This window comes from Cervus canadensis, chromosome 7, assembly GCF_019320065.1.
Source record: "Cervus canadensis isolate Bull #8, Minnesota chromosome 7, ASM1932006v1, whole genome shotgun sequence".
NCBI classification, from domain to species: Eukaryota; Metazoa; Chordata; class Mammalia; order Artiodactyla; family Cervidae; genus Cervus; species Cervus canadensis.
This window is the reverse complement of record NC_057392.1, coordinates 5,884,979-5,909,937: the sequence shown is the minus strand read 5'-3', so window position 1 is coordinate 5,909,937 and position 24,959 is coordinate 5,884,979. Positions and strand designations below refer to the sequence as shown.

Below are 24,959 nucleotides of genomic sequence, written 5' to 3'. Positions count from 1 at the left end.
TCCAGATATGATGCTGTATACAACATTGTGTGTGTTATGAAATAAAGGCTTTAACAAAATAGATCATTGGGCTTCCTTGTGGTCTAGTGTTTATGAATCCACCTGCCAGTGCAGGGTACATGGGTTCGATCCCTGGTCCAGGAAGATCCCACATGCCACAGAACGACTAAGGCCAAGTGCCACAAGTACTGAAGTCCCAGAGCCCTCGAGCCCATGCTGGGCAGCAAGAGACGCCACCACGATGAAAAGCCTTCACATGGAAACAAAGAGTAGCCCCTGCTTGCCACAACTAGAGAAAGCCCACGCACAGCAATGAAGAGCCAGCACAGCCAAAAATAAAACACATAAATGAATCTTAAGTAAATAAAACAGATAATCAACAAGGACCTACTGTATAGCATAGGGAACTCAATATTTTGTTAATACTCAATAATGGAAAAGAATCTGAAAAAGAATATAAAGAACTGAATCACTTTGCTGGACACTTGAAACTAACACAACATTAGAAGTCAACTGTACGCCAATATAAAATAAAAATTAAATTAAAACAAAAGAAATAAAGGCAAAGAAATAAAGGCTTTAAAACCAGAAACATGTGAATGCTTGTCCCAGTCCCCCTTTGTCCTGTCTATATGACCTTCACAAGTTCGCCAAGCTAGAGCCTCAGCTCTGCATCTGTAAGATGGGCTGCTGTCTGGCTGAGAGATCATGTGCAGAAGCAATGTTTCTGAGGGACAGCATCAGGTGGCCGGGAGCTCCTGGTTTGTTGTGGATATCACTTAAGGAGCAGCCACTCTGAGGAGGGAAAGGGAACCACGTGTGTGGGGAGGGTTGACCCCTCAAGACTACATCAGTGGCACAAGCTCTCAGAATGAGGTGGCAAATGTCAGGGACTTAGGGCTTCCCTGATAATTCAGTTGGTAAAGAATCTGCCTGCAATGCAGGAGATCCCAGTTTGATTCCTGGGTCGGGAAGATCCGCTGGAGAAGGGATAGGCTACCCACTCCAGTACTCTTGGGCTTCCTTTGTGGCTCAGCTGGTAAAGAATCTGTCTGCAGTGCAGGAGACCTAAGTTTGATCCCTGGGTTAGGAAGACCCCTTGGAGAAGGGAAAGGCTACCCACTCCAGTATTCTGGCCTGGAGAATTCCCTGGACTGCATAGTCCCTGGGGTTGCAAAAAATCGAACACGAGTGGGAGACTTTCACTTCACTTCACTTCACTAGGTCTAGTCACAGCTTCACATGGAAACACAACCCTTTCTTCATAAGCAGATATTTATGGGTTTCCCTGTCAGAACTTGAATCCTAACATGGCAGGAGTCCCTGAGCTTCTTATCCACTTGTGGGGTGACTCTAGGCTCTTGCTACCAACGTAACGGACACCCTTGGATTACCTTCTACTATGACTTATCTAGGAATTGACCCTTCCCCACTCCATCCAGGATGTTGTAGAAGAAGCTCTACATGGTAACGCACCCCACCCTCTGCTTACCATGGATGGTCCAGGGAGAGAGCACTGCATTGAGCACCGGCAGCTGGTGTGTGGTTTGCTAATTTGGGAGCTGGAAGTGGTGACCAGGCCCCATCATGAGAACTGGGGAACAGAGGAAGGCTGGGTGACAGCAAGACAGAAAGTCGAAGAGAAGAAACTGGAGATGGACGAGGAGTAGAGACTCCTGGGCTGGGACCACACTCAGACCAGCTCTGGTCCTGCTGCCCAGCTTTATCTCTGAAGCTGGACTCAGCAACACTCCCAAGATGCTTCTAACCAAGTCCTTTTTCACCTGAAGTAGATGGAGTGGAGTTCCCAGAGCTGATGTCCAGACTAAGGTTTCATTTGGGGGAGAGGAAAGACATTGATGTTGAGTGCATGTCTCCCCAAGTGATGAACAAATTACCTCCAAGCTTGGCAATTTGGGCAAACCTCCTTCAAGATGGACCCCCAGGGGGACTGACACTTCCCATGGATGATCATTCCAGGCAGGCGAGACAGTTACATTTTACTACCTGATGGGCTGCTTGTAGAGTTTTACCTCCACAATGAGAACATTTCCTATTACAGGAGCAAAATGAAAAAGCAGTTATTCACTCCACATGTAAAATGGGCATGTTAAAAAAAAAAAGGAAACACTGTCAATCAGGCTGAATCACAAGCTGTGATTAAAGCCTCCAGATTTTTTCCCATTAGTATGACTACATTTGAATTTTAGCCCAACACCAAGCCTGTATCATAGAACGTCTGATGCAGTCTGCTTTGAACCTAATGCCAAACAGGTCCGAGAAGTAGCATACTTATCGCCTAAATTCAAGCAAATTGGGCTCTTTTATTCAAAAAACAATTGTGGCGTCTCATTTACAACCTGAACTCAGAACTAGGTCTTCCTAATCAAGAAACAGGAGATAGAACTGGGGTCTGTCGTCCTTGTCCTGCTGGGTGTGAAAAGGAAACTGAATAGCGCTAGAAAAGGAAGCTGAAAATCTCCCCAGCCCACTGCTGCTGTGGCCATTGGTGGCTGCATTGTCGGCTTCACTCCAAACAGGGACAAGGCCCCCCAGATGGGCACTGGGAATAGAAAGGAGACACAGTCCCTGCCCTCGAGGAATTCTCCAGCTCAGCAAGGATGACCCTCAAGTAAAGAAACAGTTCACTTTAATGTAGAGGCTGTGGGCACTTAGACGGGAGGCCTGGGGTGGGAAGGGCTGGCAGAAAAAGCTTTGAGGATGAGCGGGATTAGAACCCAGAAGAGGGCTAAGGTCTTCCAGGTATGAACAGGTCCCAGGTGAGAGTCTGGCATGCCGGGAGAAGACCGTGTCCTGTGGGAAGCACTCACCCACCCAGGCTCATCCCAAAGCTTGTGATGCCCTTTGCCCCACACCCAAGACACCCAGGAACTGAGGAGCCTTCCCACCCTAGAAGGCAGAGCTGTCCTGAATGGCAGGTGGGCCTGAAATGAAAGAAGTAGATAGTAGCCCCGAGTTTCCTTAGTGACCTGCAGAGGTGACCTTAGCAACCTGCTTCCAGAAGTGGCTGTTAGGGCAACTAGGAGGAGGTCAGAGGGCATTACCCCAGTGCTCAGGTGAGATGAAGGGACTGGCCAGGATGGCCTCTGCTCAAAACTTGCTGGCCTTGACCTCTCTGTGGTGGATGCCATCACTGACTCCAGTCAGGGCCTCTGATGAACTCAGAGACGGCCAGATCACCACTTCCTAGAAAATCAGGTTTCTCTCTTGAATCTGTCTCTTCTTTTGTACCCCTTCCCCCAAATTCATCAGCAACAGCCCACTGCCTCCAAAATACACCCCACCTACTGAACCTGTCCCTCCTCGCTGCACCCACCTCAGTCCAGGCCACCCTCAGCCCTCACCTGGACAACGACAGAGGGATGTTGTGTTCCATTATGAATCCGATCACAGTATTCCCTACTCAAGACCCTCCAGAGAATGTTCTCACCACTTGGAGTAAGTCTAAGGTCTTTTCCATGGTCTATCTGTCCTACCTGTTGGCGGCCCAGCCCAGCCCTCCAGCCTCACCAAAGACCACCCTGTCATGCTCACCAGGCCTAGCCCTGTCACCCTCTTTCTGCACCCTCCTCCACCCTGGCTTGGCCCTCTGCTTGGAATGTGCTTCTTACCTAACGGTACTGCCTCAAGAAGCCAATATGATGCCTAACGGTCTTCACACAACATTACTGCTCTTCATTGCCTGCTCTCCCATCCCTGCTGTACCAAAGGCCCAGTAAGAGAGGAGACTTGTACATCTGCATTATTCATGAGTGTATTCTCATAATGAGGCCCATCCCATAAAGGATGCTTGATGTACATTTGCTAAATGAATGATCCTCTGCATCTGCTGATACCCCCTCAAAGCTTTGGACCCAATGGAAGCCATGGTCTTGGGAATTTGCAAGGGCAGGGCAGGCTGCCATTCTGGGGCCTGCCCTGGTGCTAGGGAGGGTTCATGTGCCACAAGGACTCCCCAACAGTGGGATCAAAGGCCCACTTTCCTGTCTTGGTAGAATCTTTGTGACGAAGCACTCAGACCTCCATCACCACGCTGATCACTCTACTTTATGACTGTGCTATATTAGGTTCACCAAAGAAGCAGAATCAACTCTGTGTGTGTGTGTGTGTGTGTGTGTGTGTGTGTGTGTGCATGTGTGGCCGAGACCCAGGACAGCCAGTGGTGTAGCTCTGGTCTGAGTCCGAAAGGCTGAGAACCAGGTGAGCTAATGGGGAAGTTCCAGTCCAAAAGCCAAAAGCCATGAGGCTTTGGGACGGGCAGGGATAAATCAGAAACTTGGGACACACTGCTAAGTCACTTCAGTCGTGCCCGACTCTGTGCGACCCCATCCCTGGGACTCTCCAGGCAAGAACACTGGAGTGGGTTGCCATTTCCTTCTCCAATGCATAAAAGTGAAAGTGAAGTCACTCAGTCATGTCCGACTCTTCGCGACCCCATGGACTGCAGCCTACCAGGCTCCTCCGTCCATGGGATTTTCCAAGCAAGAGTACTGGAGTGGGGTGCCATTACCTTCTCCTGGGACACACTACTGGATATAAAATAGATAACCAGCAAGGATCTACTATATAGCACAGGTAACTCTACTCAATATTCTGTGATAACCTATAGGGGAAAAGAATCTGAAAGAGAATTAATGTATGTATATGTATAACTGAATCACTATGCTATACACCGGAAACTATCACAACATTGTAGCTCAACAATATTCCAATAAAACTTTTAAAAATAGACTATTAATCCACCATCTTTTTAAAAAAGCCATCAGGCTCAATATCTAGAAAGAGTTGATGTTTCAGTTCAAGTCCAAAGGCAGGAAGAAAACAACTTCTCACTCAAAGTTAGCCAGGAAGAATTCTTCTTCCTCATCCGTTTTTCAGTTCAGACCTGCAACTGAGCGATCACAGATCTAGGACTTGGTCCCAGCTCTCCGAATTCCCCTCCTGTTGGCTTCTTTCCACCCGATCATTTTTCCTCTCTGGGGTTATGAACTGGTGTCTATGGAATAGCTTGTCAGTGAGTCTTTAACAAGCACAGCTGAGTGCTGGCCTTTCCTTAGAGACCATCAAGGCTCAAGAGAAGCCTGTCCACTGAGCCTGAGGAATTCACACCCCAGGGAAGTCATGCTTGCTGCCCAACAGAGGAAAACGCTCTGACTATGCACCCTTGGCTGGAAACCTACCCCCATCTGGAGAGCCAGCACCGACAGCGTCAGAGGGGCTCCTGGGAGGTGGTCAGGTGGCCCTCCTCAGACCTCATAGTCATCAAGGCACATTGCATCAAGCCAGGCACAAAGCAATTGCAATTCCAAGTCAGCCCCATCTTCCCAAGGGCCCAACAGCTGTTATGTCTGCTCCAAGAAGCCACAGATTCTGCCAAGTCAGAAAGACCACGGAATGCCATCTGCATCTAAGAAAACAAAAGTCACATAGTCACATCTGCTAACATATATAGAGCACTTAATACATGCGAGAACCAGCTCCTCTGGATTACATGTGTCCCAGGAGTAGCTGATGTTTCCTGGTTGATTAATTGCTCATACAGTTGGGTCATTTGGTTGTTTTGTTGCTGTTATTGTTGTTTTTATTGTGGGTTTTCTTTGCTTGCTGGCTGTTATCAAATGTGGCCATTCTATCTGAAGAAAATATTCAAGACCTTCCTAAAACTAAATAAATTCAAATCTTTGTGCATGAAGAAGTTGCTTGCACTGGAAAAGACAAGACTTTGTTTCTCTAGAAAATGTAAACTTTACCTCACTAATTCCTCTTGCGATCTGAAAAGTTCCCTCATTTGATCATCGGGTCTCACCATTGATCACAGCAGGAGGTTTTAGGGTTGGGGGAGCCCTCTGAATGTCAGCTGTGGTTGCCACCACTCTCAAGCAACTTCAAGGAAGATAATCAAATTCTTCCCATAGGGTTTGCCCCATCAAGCCCACCCGACTCCCATCATTCAGTTGCTCAATCAATCACTCAAATATTTATTCAATGTGTATTTGAGTATCTATTATGTGCAAGACACTGTGGAAGGCAAAACAGACATGATCTCTGACCCCATACAGTCATAGTTTAGTGAGAATACTAACATTAAACAGATAAGTACATAAAAGTTTTCTTTGGAACTGTGGTGCCTGCTAGGGAGAGAGAAATACAGCATGTCTATTCATCCGACCACTAGATACTCACTGAGCACTGAAGCGGGCAAAACCCTGCCTTGTGCATGCATGCACAGTCGCTTCAGTTTGTCTGACTCTTTGCAACGCCATGGACTGTAGCCTGCCAGGCTTCTCTGTCCATTGGATTTTCCTGGCAAGAATACTGAAGATATGATGCCCTTCTCCAGGGGATCTTCCTGACCCAGGGATCAAACCTGCACCTCCCGCATTACAGGCAAATTTTTTTTACCACTGAGCCACCGGAGAAGCTCCTGCCTTAGGTACTCACCGAAATCTATACCGAGACAAAAACTGGGAGGGAAGAGATGGTCTTCAAGGAAATGTTGCTCAAGCTGAGACCTGAAGGACAGGTAGAATTCACCAGGCAAGGAGAAGGCAAAAGGGCATGCCCATCAGAGGAAGAGCATGCTGGGTCCTAGGGAAGGATGTGTCTCGATGAAGGGGCGGGGATTCCCCTTGGCCTGGAGCACAGGGGCTGGGCAGGTGAGGCTGGATCAAGGAGCAGCGCCAGGGCTCCAGTGAGGGCCGTTACTTGAGCCCACAGGCAGGGGGCAGCTTCTGAAAGATTTTAAGGTGAGAGGTCATGTCCTCTTCATTAACTCCATGCTGTAGTCTCCTTTTTATTGAGATTCCAGGACAGGTCAAATTTCAGGCTGTGTGAATCCCAGGAGGTAAATTCGTGTTTGAGATATGATGTACTCCTTACGGTGTGCCTTTCCATTGCTAAGATTTTTTAAAATTGAAGTATAGTTGATTTGAAAGGTTGTGTTCGTTTCAGGTTTACACCATAGTGCTTCAGGTGTATGTGTGTGTATGTGTGAATATATAGACGTGTGTGTATATATTCTTTTTCAGATTCTTTTCCCTTATAGGTTATTACAAAATACTGAGTGTAGTTCCTGCACTAAACAGTAGGTCCTTGTTGGTTATCTGTTTTACATACAGTAGTGTGCATCTGTTAATCCCAACCTCCTAAATTGCGGTCCCTTTCCCCTTTGGTAACCATAGTTTTCTGTGTCTGTGGGTCTATTTTTGTCTTGTAAATAAGTTCATTTGTATCTTTTTTTAGATTCCTCATATAAGCAGTATCATATGATATTTGTCCTTTTCTGTCTGCCTCCATGCCTTTCAGCATGTTATTTCCTCTGTTCTGTTTTTGCTCATTTCTTTCTGGTAAACACCTTTGGATGCCTCAGAATTCAGCCTGGCTATCGCCTCATCTGCAAGGCAGTCTGACCACCCCAGACCTTGGCCGCAACTTACACTCACCTCTAGGTAGCAATTGGCTCAGAGAGTGGGCCGGCACCAGGGACCAAGCTGTCTGTTCCCGACCCACAGAGGGTGACTTGAGGACAGAATATGAGAGTCAGTGTCGAGAGATTTTAAGAGCAATTTGATGACTACTGAATCGACAATAAAAGACTGGGGCTTGCAGGTTGGATGCGTGAGACGGCTGCTCAGGGCTGGTGCACTGGGAAGACCCAGAGGGATGGGATGGGGAGGGAGGCGGGAGGGGGGATCGGATGGGGAACACATGTAAATCCATGGCTGGTTCATGTCAATGTATGGCAAAAACCACTACAATATTGTAAAGTGATTAGCCTCCAAAAATAAATGGGAAAAAAATGAATTAAAATAATAATAATAATAATAAAATTTTTTTTAAAAGACTGGGGCTTGGATTATGTATGTCTTTCATTTCATTTTTTCTAATGATTCATTTTTATTGTATTTTATAAAAGTATTGCTCCACAGTGGATTGAAATTTATTAAAAAGGAGAGGGGTGGTGATTCAGGTGGTAATGCCAGCAATGGGGAACAACCTGGGGGTTGGGGACTCCCTGGTCCAGAGTACCTGATGCCCAGAGTGTTCCCCTGCTTCCTTCTTCCTCTTCCCCACTTAGCAGATCTCTGCCAACTCACTACTTCATTCACCCACCCAGCAACCTTACAGAAAAGCAATTCCTAGCCTGGCTTTTCTTCTCTGATTAGAAATGAGCTAACAGAAGCTAAGAGAGGGAACGCAGGCTGGTATCAGTCTCCCATTGCTGCTGTAACAAAGTACCTCAAACAGTGGCTTAAAACTACATGCTGTATTGTCATATGGTTTGGAGGTCAGACAATCTAAATGGGCTTCACTGGGCTAAAATCAAGGTGTCAGCACAGCCATATTCCCTCAGAGGCTCTAGGGGTCTTCTTTCCCTCGCTTTTTCCAGCTTCTAACTGCCACCTGCATTCCTTGGCTCACGGCCCCCTGTCCATCTTCAAAGCCAGCAGTATAACACCTTCTAATGTAGCTCTCTCTCTCTCTTTCTCTTTCTGTCCTGTCTCTCCCTCTCTCCTTCACCTCTCTCTCTCACCCTTCACTCCATCATCACATCTCTTCTGACTCTACGTCCCTCTTACACGGATGCCTGTGGTGACACTGGGCCCACCTAGAGAATCCAAGATAATCTCCCCTTCTCAAGATTCTTGCCTTGATCCCATCTGCAAAGTGTCTTCTGCCAACTGGGGTAACACATTCAAAGGTTCCAGGGATTAGGGCATGGATTCTTCAGAGGGCCATTATTCTGTCTACCACAGTGGCTAAGACCCACACAGCTAGCAGGCCAAATAATTCCAGGATCCAAATTTTGATCTCAGCCTCAGAATCCATGTTTATCATTTTGCTTTGTTTTCCCCCACTATGCTCTACCTTCTAACATATGCACATATGCTGGTAGAACTACTTTGTCTGAAAGCCTTAGAAAATAGCGAGCCATGATGCTGTGGGTAGAAAGAAGACTCATACAATTGCATTGCCCTAAGCTATGGAGACCTCTGAGTCCCCTGCAGAGAGTCACTGCAAACATGCAGGGGCTGCCCCATTTACTCTCTAATCCAGACAGAACACCAGAAATGCATGCAGTCAGGGTCCAGGAAGACTCATGATAAGTCATCTGGATTGCACGCACATACGTCTCAGGAAAGACAGGGTTTTCTCCAGCAAGGACAACTGTGGCAGTGTTGAATTGTTATTCCTGGGCAGATAGATAAATAGATATGATACTTATTAGCAAGAAAAATAACCTGCACAAAGTTTCTCCAGGAAGACATTAAGATAATCCAGCACCAGCCATCCACTGCTAGCCCAAAGCAATCCTTCGTGGGAAAGTTTTATAAATCAAACACAGATAACTCCAGAATCCCTGAGGAGCTGGTTCCGTGAAGTGCTGGGGGATGTGGGTCTTGGCACAATCCACTCCAAAGGGGCATTCATTCACCCCATTGATTCCGGCTTGTCTCACCCAAAGCCTCAAGGGCATCGGTCCCTCCAGGAGGCTGTGATGGTCTCCTGGGACAGAGCCTGGAGAGCACTGAGTAACTACTGGCTTATGCTGCCCCACACAGAACAGATAGTGGAAGGGGTGGGGCAGGGGCGGGGTGGAGAGACTTTCGAGCCCAGGGTTCTCTCTGCAGAGGCAGCTTTCGACTTGAGGCCTGAGTGATGAGAAGGAGCCCTGAGTGCAGATACAGGAGGCAGGTAAAGAGGGACTGGGTTTGGGCACGTGGGGGAACAGGAGGCCAGCACAGCTAGAGGGCCATGAGGGAAGTGGAGGTAGGGTGGGGGAGAGCTCGAAAAGGTGGGCAAATAGCTACTCAGACATGTTACTGATACTTTCACTAATGACTACCCTGTATTGAGTGTTTGTTGTGGGCCCTACACTGTGTTAAGTCTTTCACCTAACTTACCTTATCTAATTATCATAATGGTTCCCAAGATGGCATTTATGAATCCATTTACCAGATACTAACAAGAATGATGTGCTCAGTCACGTCTGACACTTTGCAACCCCATGGACTGTAGCCTACCAGGCTCCTCTGTCCAGAGAATCTTCCAGGCAAGAATATTTTCAGGCAGGAGTGGGTTGCCATTTCCTATTCCAGGGGATCTTCCCAACTCAGGGATTGAACCCCCATCTCTTTTATCTCCTGCATTGGCAGGAGGGCTCTTAATGAACTGTGCCACCTGGGAAGCCCCACAAGAATGACATGTATTGTCTACTATGGGCCATGCACCAGGCTGAATGCTTTATGTGCATCATCTCACTAATTCCTTACAACAGCCTTATTTCTCCCATTGTGCAGGTCAGAAGACTGAGACTTGGAGCATTTGAGTCACTTGTTCAAGGTCCCACCATCCCGTCAGTTCATGCTAACTGTAGGCATATGACTGTCTACACCACGTGGGTTCTCCACATACATGTCCCTGCCCGCCTGTCTGCTTGTACTTGACGGCGGACTTTGGGAAATGAGAGGAAGAGTCCCACCAGAGGAAAGCACTGGGAGTGTGCAGGGACTCATCCTTCCACCCAGGCTCTTTCTGGGGCCCCAAGAAACCCATGTTGTGAGAGGTGCAGTGTCTTCTTCATTCAGCAGTAGGTTCAGGCCTCCCCAGAAGTGGGCTCGACTCACACCCCATCTCCAGAGATTCTGGCCAGTCTGCTACCACCTTTAAGACCTCTGCCACATTTGAGGAACTTTCTGCCTCCGAAGCAAAGCTCCAGAGCGGTTCCATTTTCATGCTTCTGAACTGTCACAGCCCAGACAAAACCCAATCGACTTTAAAGCAATTTGCCTCCCAGAACTTTCCCAGTCTCCCCCACAGTGTTCAGGCCCATAGATCATTCGAAGTGTTTTTATAACATAAAAATCCAATCCTTTATAGCAGGCAATCAGCAGTCTTAAAATAATTACCCATAACTAAAAAGAAACCAAAGTAAGATCAAATGAAATCTGATTAGTGGGTAGTAAAGACCAGCGTTCTTTAAATAATTCCTTAAAATAAATTTCAATGAAATAATCTTTCCATGAGGATATTTCTTTAGGGGCTCAAGATAAATAGACTTTTTTTTTCCCAAAGCACCTCACGACCAAATTACATAGCATTTTGGGAAAGTTCTGGTTATTTTTCCTAAGTAGAAATTTTTCTCTGTGCTTCTATTTTTCCTCCAGGCCATCACAGAAAGAGAATAAAATTTTCCCCCTGCAATTATGTAGCTGTATTATTTTTGTAATAGGCTTATGAAGAATAAACTCCCTAAACACAATTCTCCAGCTGAAGTTCACAGGGTTGAAATTGAGAGATAAATCCTCTTTTCTTCTTACCAGGCTTCTTTTTTAAGGTCAATGTTGATGACAATTCAGAAAACTCAATCTCTCCTCAGATGTCTGGGTTTTCTAAGACATACTTGGTAGCAATGTGGCCAGGGCCAACCTGGTCCACGAGTGAAACAGGGGTCTGGGGTTCTTATCCAACCTTGGCCCCCATTGGCCTCAGGGCTTGAGCTCTGAAGTCCTGTAACACAGGGGTTACTGTTTTTCAGTCACTAAGTTTGAATCTTTGCAACCCCATGGACTATAGCACACCAGGCTCCCTGTCCTTCACCATCTCCTGGAGTTTGCGCAGACTCATATCCATTGAGCTGGTGATGCCATCCAACCATCTCATCCTCTGTCATCCCCTTCTCCTTCTACCTTCAATCTTCCCCAGCATCAGGTTCTTTTCCAATGAGTTGGCTCTCCACATCAGGTGACTGAAGTATTGGAACTTCAGCTTCAGCGTCAGTCCTTCCAATGCATATTCAGGGTTGATTTCCTTTAGGATGGACTGGCTGGATCTCCTTGCAGTCCAAGGGACTCTTAAGAGTCTTCTCCAGCACCACAGTTCAAAAGCATCAACACAGGCATTGGGGACCTTAAAAATGGGGCAACTAGGAAGAGATCTTGTCCAGCTGAGAAGAGCAGGGGTCAAGGATGATCAAAGGACCCTTCCAAGATGAGAAAAATGTGATGGTCAGAATTTAAACAGAATGTGCAGAAGGAGGAAAAATTGGGACCCAACTGGAGCAAGTGGCCTTACACCAGAAAAGAGAGCTTTCTCCTGTGAGACCAGTAGGAAGAAGACAAAGTGAGTGGAGGTGTAAGGAGTTTCGGAGCTAGAGCAAGTTTTGGAAGGATGCCCTTCTGAGCAACTATTTTCTCGGCTCAGTGAGAGATCAAGTCAACCCCCAAGGGTGAATGGAAAGGTATTGGCATAGAGGATTTGATGAGAAAGGAGAAAGTATGAATGAGCTTCTGAGAGGAATAGAGGGGAGCACTGCCAGGGAAATACGATCTTTCCATGAAAAGCTGAGCACCTAACTCAGGTCATAAGTCATGAGTTTCTAGTGGCCCAACCAGCCAAATTGTGTAATTGTGCCCAGTCACACTTGGAGACAGTAGACAGTCAGAGTGAGCCATCTGATGTAGAGCATGTTCTCTTGCATGGATGGTAGTGAAGGAGAAGTATGAAAGGGAGGGAAAATCTTGACAAGAGAGAGATTGAGTGATAGACTTTAAGGTAGAATGGAAGTGACTACATAAAGGGTGAAAATAGAAAGAAGTTAGAATGATCAAGGGGGTGAAATCTCAATATGGAAAAAGAGCAGGTGTTGTGGGAGGAGCCTAGTGAGAGTGATAGAAAGATTGAGAGGGATGGTCAGAGTATAACCACAATTTGGGAAATCAAAATATAGGAGATCCATGTGATAGGAGGGTATGGATTGTGGGGTGGTCACTGGAATAGATGGCTGAAATGGAGAGGAGATGAAGGTTTCTTAAAGTCCAGAGAGGGCAGGAGGAGCGGCAGCGGTCAGGCTACTCAGCTTCGCGAAGGCTCTCGGCGCGCCGCGGCCCTCAGGCACCCGGCTCTCGCCCGCCCCGCCGCCACGATGCCCAAGAGGAAGGTCAGCTCCGCCGAGGGGGCGGCGAAGGAGGAGCCCAAGAGGAGATCGGCGAGGTTGTCAGCAAAACCGGCTCCTGCAAAAGTGGAAACGAAGCCAAAAAAGGCGGCGGGAAAGGATAAATCTTCAGACAAAAAAGTGCAAACAAAAGGGAAAAGAGGAGCAAAGGGAAAACAGGCGGAAGTGGCCAACCAAGAGACTAAAGAAGACTTGCCTGCAGAAAATGGAGAGACTAAAAACGAGGAGAGCCCAGCCTCTGATGAAGCAGAAGAGAAAGAAGCCAAGTCTGATTAATAACCACACACTCAGTCCTGTCAGTGGTCCCTGTTTCCCTTCTTGTACAATCCAGAGGAATATTTTTATCAACTATTTTGTAAATGCAAGTTTTTTAGTAGCTCTAGAAACATTTTTAAAAAGGAGGGAATCCCACCTCATCCCATTTTTTAAGTGTAAATGCTTTTTTTTAAGAGGTGAAATCATTTGCTGGTTGTTTATTTTTTGGTACAACCAGAAAATAGTGGGATATTGGATATGGGAGGCTTTGATTGTCTTGGGTGTCAGCTTAACATTCCATAGATGGGGGGTAGCTTTTATATCCTATAATACAAAAGCATACTAAATGGCAGTTTGGAGTCAGTTGTGCATTTAATGTCTTGAACACTTTAAATTACTTCTCTTCCCATTTTGTTTTGGTAGAATTATTTCCTACAGCAAACCACTTTTTGATCTTGGCTCTCCTGGTCAGAATTTTGTGCACTATACTATAACATCTTTGGTCGTGGTAGTCCAGTTTTCCTAGTAACTTGGTTAATGTGCTGTGAACGATTGACAGTTTGGGTATGTAGTGTATATGATATTAAATTGTGAATCAGTGGGACTTATGATGTAACAACATATCAATATTTGAAGATATTGGTACTTGATATCCTGTTAAGGAACGTTGCTCCAAATTTTAAGCTGGAAAGTCACTGGAATAACTTAAGAATCACAACTACATGATATTTTAGATTTCTGGTACGTATGTGAAGAATTGTGTACAAATTGAAATGTCTGTGTAGTGATCCTCAAAACAACCAATAAAATCTCAGTTATAAAAAAAAAAAAAAAAAAGTCCAGAGAGCAAGACTTGAAAAAGCCAAGTATAGAATCGACTGTCTCTGAGGGTCTCAGTGTTCCCAAGAATGACAGCAGGACTTCCCATTGATGTTAATTCCAAAATAGGCCTTAAATCCACCAGCCTCTCTTTCTCTGCATGTCTCCTGGTCCCTATTACATGTTACCACAGTCCCCTGCTCTCCCAGAGGCCTCTCACTGATCCTCCTACTCCCAACACCCCCATCCCCAAAATTCACCTCAGCCCTTCAGTCCACTTGATCTTAAAATGCAAATCTAGTCATCTCTTACCATGTTGGTGGTTCCCAAACAGCCCCACACCAGAGGCATCCTATGGAGAACTTACTTACATTGTATATGAGGATGGAATTTCTTGGTTGAAAAGGAATGGGGACTTTAGAAATCTGTGCCCAGTTAGACTCCCCTGCACTTGGCCATCTGCATCCCCATGAACTTTCATGCTTATTTTTATATCCACTTACATAAAAATAAGAATCAAGGCAAATACACGTGATACAAAATAATAGAGCAGGTGCATGCATGGTTCATGCTAAGTTGCTTCAGTCACGTCCAACTCTTTGTGACCCTGTGGACTGTAGTCCACCAGACTCCTCTGTCCATGGGATTCTCCAGGCAAGAATACTAGAGTGGATTTCCATGCCCTCCTCCAAATAGAGCAGGTACCATGCTATTAAAGGTATCATAAGGAATCCATCTGCCAAAGCAGGAGACACAGTTTCAATCCCTGGGTCAGGAAGATTCCCTGGAGAAGGAAATGGCAACCAGCTCCAGCATTCTTGCCTGGAAAATCCCATGGACAGAGGAGCCTGGAGGGCTACAGTATATGGGGTTGCAAAGAGTCGGACATGAATCAGCTACTAACACACATATCCTAGCCAGAGCTCTAGGGGGCTGGGAGACTTCTACCTGAATATCCACCAGCCAGTGGTTAATGGCTGACCCCAAGAGGATGTTAATTCAATGGCACTTCCAGCCCAGCAGTGCACAGAGACAAATAGGGTCCCAGTAGCCCAAGGGCAACCCCAACAAAGATGCAGGGGCTGACTCCTGGGTGTTGGACCGGGAAAGGTGGAAATGCTTAAAACATCTGAGAACATAGGAGCAGAGCACCCACTATAGCTGCACTCATTCAACTTTCATGGGCTCTCTCAATGGGATTACGATTCTGAAGCAATGGGCAGAAGGTGCAGGTGTTGTTCTTAACTCTCAGCCACCACCCTGCCCTTCCACTTCCCTGGAGACCCACGTGGTTGAATGCAGTCAGTTCTCGCGTGAGCGTGCTTGCTCGGCCTCTGGAGGATGTACTGCTGAGAGCGCTCAGTGGGACGTCAGCCTGGGTTCCCATCAGTACAGCTGAACTCTGCACAGCATTGCTACCCTGATGCTGTGCCTTGAGCGCTCACTGTTACATTCTTCACAATGCCAGTTAGGGGAGATGGGGAAAGGCTGAGCCAGGAAGCCAGAGGAGATCACATTCGTTGAGCACCTACCATATGCCAGCGCTGTTCTGAGTCTCTACACCTGATGGAATGCACAGCCAGCCCTGAAAGGAGCAGTAGGCAGCCCTGGGAGCCTGCTGACCTGAAGGGTGACAAGTGATTCATCTCCGTGCAGTTCTGACTTGCGTTTGCCTGCTCACAAATGAGTTTGACCAGCATTTCAAGTTTATGGTTCCCCATGCTTTCAGCGTGTACATCATCACCTTCTTCAGCATGCACATACCACTCTGCGCCTGGTTATAACTTCATTCTCCTGGGAAAGCCAACTTCTGATCCGAGACACAGTTTTGAAGAGCCAGCTGTGCTCCAAGTCTTTCATGCTCATGAAAGAACCAAATTCAAAGGGCAGAAAAGAGGGGTTGAGGCAGCAGTTTCTCCAGTGCCTTTGGGATGGACCCCCTGAAACCCCTGATTCTGACCTTGAAGAAGATGGAAGCCGGAAGCAGAGCTGGTTGGGCTTATTCTCCACTTGCAACCACCCTCCCTCCACTCCCCACCCTGCCCTATGCCCAGAGGCTGACCTTGAGGTGACTGCCCAGCTGTTCCTCTGTTCTCTGGCTTCTGGGCTTGGAGGCATCTGTCCAGTGCCAAGCACCGTCATGAGAGGAGGCAGGAGAACAGAGCTATGGAATTTCTTCACCCATTCTGTGTTAGTTCCCTGGGTTGCCACAGCGAATTGCCAGAGACTTGGATGGCTTAAAACAACAAAATGGGGATTTCCCTGGTGGTCCAGTGGTTAAGAATCCACCTGCAATGCAGGGGATGCAGGTTTGATCCCTGGTTGAGGAACTAAGATCCCACATGCTGCGGGGCTAAGCTGACACACTCGACACACTCAACCAGAGAAGCTCGTGTGACACAACAAAGACCAAGTGCAGCCAAGGAATAAACAAATAAATTTCAAATTTTTAAAAAATAAAAATTAAAACTAATTTAAAAAATTTTAATGTATCTGTCACAGTTATGGAGAAAGGATGTCTAAAATCAAGATGTTGATGGGAGGGGACTTCCTTGGTGGCACAGTGGGTAGGAATCAGCCTGCTAATGCTGGGGACACAGGTTCATTCCTTGGTCTGGAAGGATCCTATGTGCTGCAAAACAACTAATCCCATGAGCCACAATTACTGAGCCCACGCTCTAGAGTGCAGGAGCCGCCACTATCAGACCCGAGTGATGCAGCTGCTGAAGTGCACATGCCCTAGAGATTGTGCTCTGCAGCAAGAGAAGCCCCTGCAATGAGAAGCACGCACACCACAACGAAGAGTGGCCCCGGTTCACCGCAATTAAAGAGAGCTGTACACAGCAGTAAAGACCCAGCACAGCCAAAGATTAATTAATTAATAAAAAAAGAATGCAATCAAGCTTGTTGGTACTTTAAGTTGTTTAAAAAAAAAAAAAAAAAAACAGATGCCAGCAGGGTTGGTTCCCCCTGGAGGCTCAAGGGAGTTCAGTGCTCCTCCACTAGATTCTGATGGTTGTCAACAATCCTTGGTGCTCCTTGGCTTAAAGACACATCACTCCAATTTCTGCCTCCAACTTCACCTTCATTACCCTTTCTCAGTCTACATCTGTGTCTCTGTCTTCTCTTCTTATAAGGATACCAGTCTTACTGGATTAGCACCCATCCTAGAGACCTCATCTTAACTTGATTACATCGGTAAAGACCCTGTTTCCAGTTAAGGTCACATTCAGAATACTGGGGATTAGTGCCTCAGCATATGTTTTTGAGAGGATGCAATTCAACCCATAACGTATCACTATCTGGCTATGGATGGTTCCCCATAGCCACTGCATTGGTCCAGCAGCCTGTCTTTCACAAATTCACCATTCCCTCCCCTACCCACTTCAGGGCACAATGCTGGTATCTAGGAGCCTCACTTTATTTTGTTCTTACTCTGCCCCACCTCTATCCATAATCCCTCCTAGATTGCTCTCTGAATGTCCACAGCCAAATAGTGATGTCAACAAGGTCCAAAAAGGGCATCATAAGAATTATTTGGGAAGTTGACTTTGTGCTCTCATTCTGTAACAGGTACAGAGACAGGTGTAACACCTTAGTCTAAACAAGTGTATGAGAGATTTGGCTTGAGGTGGCCCAGGAGTAAATGCCTTTGACCAACAGTGGGGCAGAGATGTGTGTTGTGTCTTGCCCTCTAGATTTCATTATGGAAGCTGAGGTTCATATTGCAAAGACCAAGACTCTTTCTATCCTAGGACAAAGCAGCCTCAGCCAGGTAGAAGCTTTCCTACCCCTTATCTTCCATCCAATTCAGGAGAAGCAAGGGGCAAGCTGGGGAAAAGGGTGGGAGGTAGCTAGAAGCACAATTCAAGGCAAAAGAGGTGCTGACTGCACCCCCAGTCCACAATTCCCCACCAAGGTTCCCATCCCGAAGTGAGCTCAAAGCTGGAGAAGTTTAACCTGGAAAAAAGTTCTGAATTTTGGTTACTGCTCTGGAGTGAACATTGTAACTATTAAAATGAGACTTCTGGTGATGGAAAGTGAACAAAAAATGTTTTCCCCTAAGAGTGTCAAGTAGAGTTATTGAACTTCACAGGGATTTCATCCAAGGCACAAGGAAGTCCAAGACACAGAGCAGGTCTTATGGGAACGTGGTGGGGAAAAAAATACATACAAATACTTATCTCCTGCTAGCACCCTGTTGGGTTCTACTCATTATGTGTGCTTGATAGAAGTACCTAGAGCTGGAGATATGAATACAAATATTTTGTGGTTGGTGGTTAGTTTCTAAGTCATGTCGAACTATTTTGCAACTCCATGGACTGTAGCCTGTCAGGTATACATTAAATAAAAATCTTTCAGAAAAGAAGTGCAAATAAAATAAAAAGATGATCAAGGGGACAGCGTACATAAATATAGGTTCACAGGGTCATACACTAGAACAGGAAAAATGGACTGCAAATAGGGCTCTGAGTTTCCTGGCAGCCAAAGCAAGACAATCAATTACAAAATTGAACTTGTCCATGAAAAATAAAGCATAGTAGTTCTCCAGATGAAACAATGCCTTTCTTGTGCTCAAGCTTTAAATTTTTCATATGGCTGTTCAAACAAGGTCCCCTGATTTAGTGGACAATATCCTCACCAACCAGCTACAATAAATACCATAGAGGGCTTTACCCATCTATGTTTCTTATATCATCCATCATTGGATGTTAAGAGCAGAGCAGAAGAAAAGCACCTTAGTAGGAAGTTAACACAATTGGATACAAATAGGTAACTCTCTGATAGGTTTTTACTGTTTTGGTTGGAGCAGCCATTAGAACAGTGCTCACTTGATGAATTTCACTAAGCAGGAGACGGGAGCAAGGGGGCAGATGGAAGGATCCCGTGCAGGCAGGCAGGTCGCCATTTTTCATCACCCACCTTCCTCTGTGCCCAGGAAGGACACATCCATCACTCGTAGCCAACACCGGCACAAATAGCCTAACCTGCTTGGATGATTGAAAACAATCTCAGGCTTTCCAGAGTACCCAAAAGGCACCATATATAAGAAGTCTTTTTCTTTTTGAGACAAAGTTTTACTTTTTTGTGGTTGTTGTTAGGCTTTAATTCTCAAAACACAATTAGGATTTCCTTCACGTTCATTCTAGCTACAAGTGAACACTGAGGCTGAATGGTGTTAGCAAACGGAATGACATTCCACCAAGATTAAATACATGTGTCCTCAAAGACAATGTTTCAGAAGCATAGACTCATTCTAACAAGGAATTGATTTGGCTGTACAAGTATACTTTTATTCAAATAACTTTCAAACATAACGGAGCTTAAAGAAAAATGCCATTTTCTACCTCAGCAGAGCATGTAATGGTTTGCCACTTCACGTAAAAGTTTAATTTGTACAAAGGCTCAATGTCTCTTCATGCAGGCCTCCCTCTCTGAGACCCACACTGGGTTATCTGGACCTCCTTTCTCCTTTCTGTCTGCCATGAAGTTTTAGGAACAAATGACAGAATAGGAGACTGGAGGTCACCAACAGGGCTGCTTCCAACTCCACTTAAACTAAAAGAAAGGGACTTCCTCGGAGGTCCAGTGGTTAAGACTTCACCTTTCAATGCAGGGGGTGTGGGTTCAATGCTTGGTTGGGGAGCTAAGATCACACATGCACTTCAGTTCAGTTCAGCTCAGTCGCTCAGTCATGTCTGACTCTTTGCAACCCCATGAATCGCAGCACGCCAGGCCTCCCTGTCCATCACCAACTCCCGGAGTTTACTCAAACTCATGTCCATCGAGTCGGTGATGCCATCCAGCCATCTCATCCTCTGTCATCCCCTTCCCTTCCTGCCCCCAATCCTTCCCAGATCGGGGTCTTTTCCAATGAGTCAACTCTTAGCATCAGGTGGCCAAAGTATTGGAGTTTCACCTTCAACATCAGTCCTTCCAATGAACACCCAGGACTTATCTCCTTCAGGATGGACTGGTTGGATCTCCCTGCAGTCCAAGGGACTCTCAAGAGTCTTCTCCGACACCACAGTTCAAAGGCATCAATTTTTCGGCGCTCAGCTTTCTTCACAGTCCAACTCTCACATCCATACATGACCACTGGAAAAACCATAGCCTTGACTAGACAGACCTTTGCTGGCAAAGTAATGTCTCTGCCCCTTAATATGCTATCTAGATTGGTCAGAACTTTCCCTCCAAGGAGTAAGCGTCTTTTAATTTCATGGCTGCAATCACCATCTGCAGTGATTTTGGAGCCCCAAAAAATAAAGTCAGCCACTATTTCCACTGTTTCCCCATCTATTTCCCATGAAGTGGTGGGACCAGACGCCATGATCTTAGTTTTCTGAATGTTGAGCTTTAAGCCAACTTTTTCACTCTCTTCTTTCACTTTCATCAAGAGGCTTTTTAGTTCCTCTTCACTTTCTGCCATAAGGGTGGCTCTAGCCAAAAGACTAAAACACAAAACAGAAGCAGTATTATAACAAATTCAATAAAGACTTTAAAGAAAAATTAAAAGAAAGATTAAACGTGGATCCTAGGGGCAAATTCCCAAACCCCACAGGAATTGCCACAGTTAGGAACTAAGTAAGAGTTTGCTAGGGGCTTCCTTGGTGGTTCAGTGGTAAAGAGCCCACCTGTCAATGCAGGAGATGCAGGTTCTATCCCTGGGGCAGGAAGATCCCCTGGAGCAGGAAATGGCAACCCACTCCAGCATATTCTTGCCTGGGAAATCCCATGCACAAGGAGCCTGGTGGGCTACAGTCCATGGGGTTGCAAAGAGTTGGACAGGACTCAGTGGCTGAGCACACATGCACACAAGAGTTAGCCAGACAGAGGGAGGGGCAGTGGAAGGAGCATGTAATGGGCCCCCAGACTGAGAGCAGCATGTCGACAAGGCCGAGAAACTGCAGAGCACTGAGGCCAGGGGCTTCTCAGGGACTCTGAAAGTCTCCATGTGAGTGGAAGGTCCCAGAACACCCAAGGGCCAGGAAATGGGGAGGGAGCGATGGGGAGCAGTCAGATTTCAGAGGGCCATCCTTAGGTGCCCTGCCAAGTTTAGGTTTTCTTTCCCCTGAAGGCAACGGGAGATAGACCAGTGAAGGGTTTTGAGCAGAGGAGGGACACTGACCATCAGAAAACCTGATGAGCACGTCCCCCACACCCCACGCAGAAGAAGCTGATGTCTAGAATACCAGCTGCGTCTCTCACTTCAGCACAACACCGTGGTCCGTTTGTTCAGTTCATTGACATTTATCTCAGGGGTGTGAGTTCCATCCGAGGTACAGTGTCAGCTCCCAGGGGCAGGAGCCAGGTGTTCCTCTGAGTCCCCAGTGGTCCCGAACCTCACAGCTCACACTCCCTTTGTATGGAGATCTCCCATCTCCCTGCACACATGGCCTTGGGTCACCCTCCAGCCTTGCTCCACCATTAGGATGGTCTGTTCCCCTCCCTAGCTCCACCAATGAGCTGAACCTTTCTCAGGGAGTCAATGCCTTTGTTGTAATTATGAAAAAGTATCCCTCCATCCAAGGCATCTTGCCAGGATACACGCAATCATGACTTTTGCTTGGGCAACAGGACCTGGACAGATGTTCTTGGACAGAGCACAACCTGCAGAGCTATGTCCAGCAGCCCCGTTCTCCACATGTAGTCAGCTTTCCTTGTCTCCCTGCCCTCAGGGACTAGCCAGTCTCACCACAACCCACAGCCATATGCAAGTATTTGGTGAAAGACTGTTCAAAATCCTTCAAGCCAGTACACATGGGATAATCTTTAAAAAAAAAAACAAAATACCTTTGTGCTTTATTTGTGGTTCAGACGTGTGTTTATATATACATTTAAAAAGATCTGGGGGGCAATATAGGGCAAACTGTTATGAGAGGTTATCCTGAAAGTGAGTCTGGAGGGATGGGAGTTTTATTTTATTATGTGGTTGTTCTTTATAAGAGACATATATAACTTTTATAATGTAATTTTTTTAAGGAAAAAAAATCCTCTGAGGCACATTTTAGGTCCCAACTCCCATGGGAAACCTCGCCAGACTCGCAGATCTATTGTCCCAGCCTATCTCTGAACATCCCTTGAGCATTGCAAAGACCTCTAGCCAAGTCCACTGTCTTGGGTGATTTGATGCTGCCCATTCATCTGTGCATGAACAGAAAGATGAGTGAGATTTTCCTGCTTAGTTCAGAATCACAGTCCAGTGGCTGAGTGTCTTTAGTGTTAAGTGCCCCTAATCATGGAGAAAGTCCCGAGGTGCTTATTAAGAAACAAGCTAGAGGTCCTGTAGGACTGACCCCATCACTGCACCCTCTCATGTGTGCATATATGCAGCCCAGAAGGTCAAAGAAGGTCACTGATGGAGCCCTTGGAGGAAATGGCCTTGAAGAGGGATGTGGGTATCCTGATCCAGCAGAGCCAGGTGAGGAGGGCTTTAGGGGCACTACTCGGAAGGGTGGAGGGTGCTGCCGAAAGGGAGCCTGTCCACCCCTCCATAAAGCTGGACTCCAGCTCCGAGGCTGCCCTAGTGCAGAATATGGGGAGACTGTTCTTGGGAGGCTTGGCCAAGCATTGCCTGTACTTTGAGAGGGAGGGGCCACAGTCTCCTGAGTGTCACCTGGAGAATTCTGAAGGTGGGAAGCTGAGCAAAACAGCCCAGGACAGCCTCATGAGGTGAGAGAGGCACAGAGTTTGGAGGGACAAGGGTGCCCCTCCCACGGTCCTAACCATTGCCATGGGAGGAAGTGGGGAGCACCAGCCCAGGGACAGGCTACCAGGGCACTGGGCTCCACCAGAAAGAGACTAGGAGGGTGGGCAAGAATGTCATGAGAGGTCAGGGACCTGGACAATGAGGAACCGCCTCCTGAGGGGCTTCAGGAAAGCCCACGCATTTACCTGCAAGACAGCCAGCATGTCCCTGCCTGTCCCTGGAGACCATCCACACCCAGTCCTAGGAGCAGAAAGGGGACCACAGGGGCAGGCCCCAATAAGCACAAAGGTTTTGGTCCTTGTCTTAATTCCCCTTTGCCTGCCCACTCCAGAAAAGCTGCAGATGAAGATGAAGAGAGAATAAAAGAAGACCTGTCTCAGACCACACCTGAGCCTGGGGCAGGAGTGGCTTTGCATGGGAGGGAGGCTCAAGTGGGGATACGATCAGAGGACTTGCTGCTGCCTGAATGTGTCTCAACTGTCAGGGTAACCATTTCTACAGTTAAAGGGACCGTTAAATCACAGGGTCTGTGGGAACTGTTGTCATAAAGTAGGGAAACAGAGCAGGTTTGAAGGCTGTGGTTAGAAAAAAATAAATTTTTGTTTTGTAGCCCTGAGATTTCAGCCGGGATTTCAGTTACAGGTAAGTATGTGTATCCCCAACAAGAAAAGATCTTAGTGGGAGAGGATTACGGCCTGTGCCTCTGGCATCAGCTGGTCCAGCATGGGGAGACCATGAAATGCCTAAGAAATCTGTGTTGATCAGAGGCTGGTGATTGGATTCTGCAAAAGTCACCACCCAGATAACCTCCCTCTGTTTGGATACCCTGACCTCAGTGAAAAAGTATTTAACATTTTTAACTAGAGGAGCCTTTCCTGTGGTGATGTGCATCTTAGGTCTCCTAGTGGGGAATGAAATATGTAACTTATTTAAACTTACCTACACACGAACTCTCCTTTTGTTAGAATCTTTAATAAGTTCTTATAAAGCAGCTGAGAAAATTTAGAAAATACTATTAATACCTTATGTATCATTGACCCAGCAGCTGCTAGAAATGATAACTCACAGCCCCCAGACCCTAGATGTGGGACCCTCCTGTCTCCTATCATTCATTTACTGCAGAAACACTAGCATACGTAGTCTGTAGAAATGTACTAGGTGTTAGAGATACAGCAGAGGACAAAGCAGACGCTACTATTTTTCTTCTGGAGCTTATGCTTTCATTCATGAGCCCAATCATGGCATGAATAATGGATGGGAATGGAGACATTCGAGATGAGGAAGTGGAAGCTACAGAAGCCATTGACAGGATGACCTGATCCATTTGGGACTGTGGGAGAGGGCTCCCTGAAGAAAGGACATTCAAACTGAGAACTGAGAGGATGAATATAAGTGAAGAAAAGAGAGAGCTGGAGGGAATTTCAGGCTGGAGAAGCAGTATGCACAGAGACAAGAAAAAACTCAGCTTCTTTCTGAAAGTGAAAATGTTAGTTTCTCAGTTGTTTCTGTCTCTCTGCAATTTCATGGATAGCCCTCCAGGCTCCTCTGTCCATGGGATTCTCCAGGCAAGAATACTGGAGTGGGTTACCATTCCCTTCTCCAGGGGGTTGTCCTCCCCCAGAGATCAAACCTGTTTCTCCTGCATTGCAGCCAGATTCGTTACCATCTGAGCCACCAGGGAAGCCCTGGCTTCTTTCTAAACCACCCCTAAACCCAGTGGAACCAGATACTCTGGAGGAAAAAATACAAAAAAGGAAAACTTTACTTTAGGGGTTTCTTAAAAGTTAAAATAAACATCAGAAATATGTTTTGCAGGAGCCACTAAGATTTCCCCAAACTCCCCTTCCATGCAGAGTCTATCGACTTTACTTCCTAGCTGTCTTGGTGCCAGTCTGGGAATCTCATATCTCCTTGGGTGAGGAGGTCTGATGGATGTGCCATAGTTTTCCCTTGCAGTGTGGTTCAATCTATCATAATGAGTTTTATAAATTAGTATTCTTAAATTCCCATCATACATCTGTGTCTTTGATTTATATAATACAGATCTGATTTATGGATCATTGCAGTAATTTATAGCCCAGATAACTAATTTGTCGACCCAGCACCAAAATGTATAAGTCACCTAGCACTATTTTCTGTGACACAGATGGGTCCTAAATGATTCAGGTGATTTATATTAGCAAGGGACTAATTCAGAGC

The 24,959-nt window shown here is 46.4% G+C and overlaps 1 protein-coding gene across 1 annotated transcript; it reads left to right on the top strand.

Annotated features, from left to right (window-relative positions):
* Positions 1-12,852: 12,852 nt before the first annotated feature.
* LOC122445262 (non-histone chromosomal protein HMG-14) lies at positions 12,853-13,619 on the top strand. The gene has a single exon (XM_043474261.1). It carries the CDS (start codon positions 12,947-12,949, stop codon positions 13,250-13,252), a length of 306 nt encoding a protein of 101 aa, XP_043330196.1. The 5' UTR covers positions 12,853-12,946; the 3' UTR covers positions 13,253-13,619.
* Positions 13,620-24,959: the final 11,340 nt, after the last annotated feature.

Coding starts and splice junctions, on each gene's coding strand:
- LOC122445262 (XM_043474261.1), top strand. CDS start 12,947: ATGCCCAAGAGGAAGGTCAGCTCCGCCGAGGGGGCGGCGAAGGAGGAG.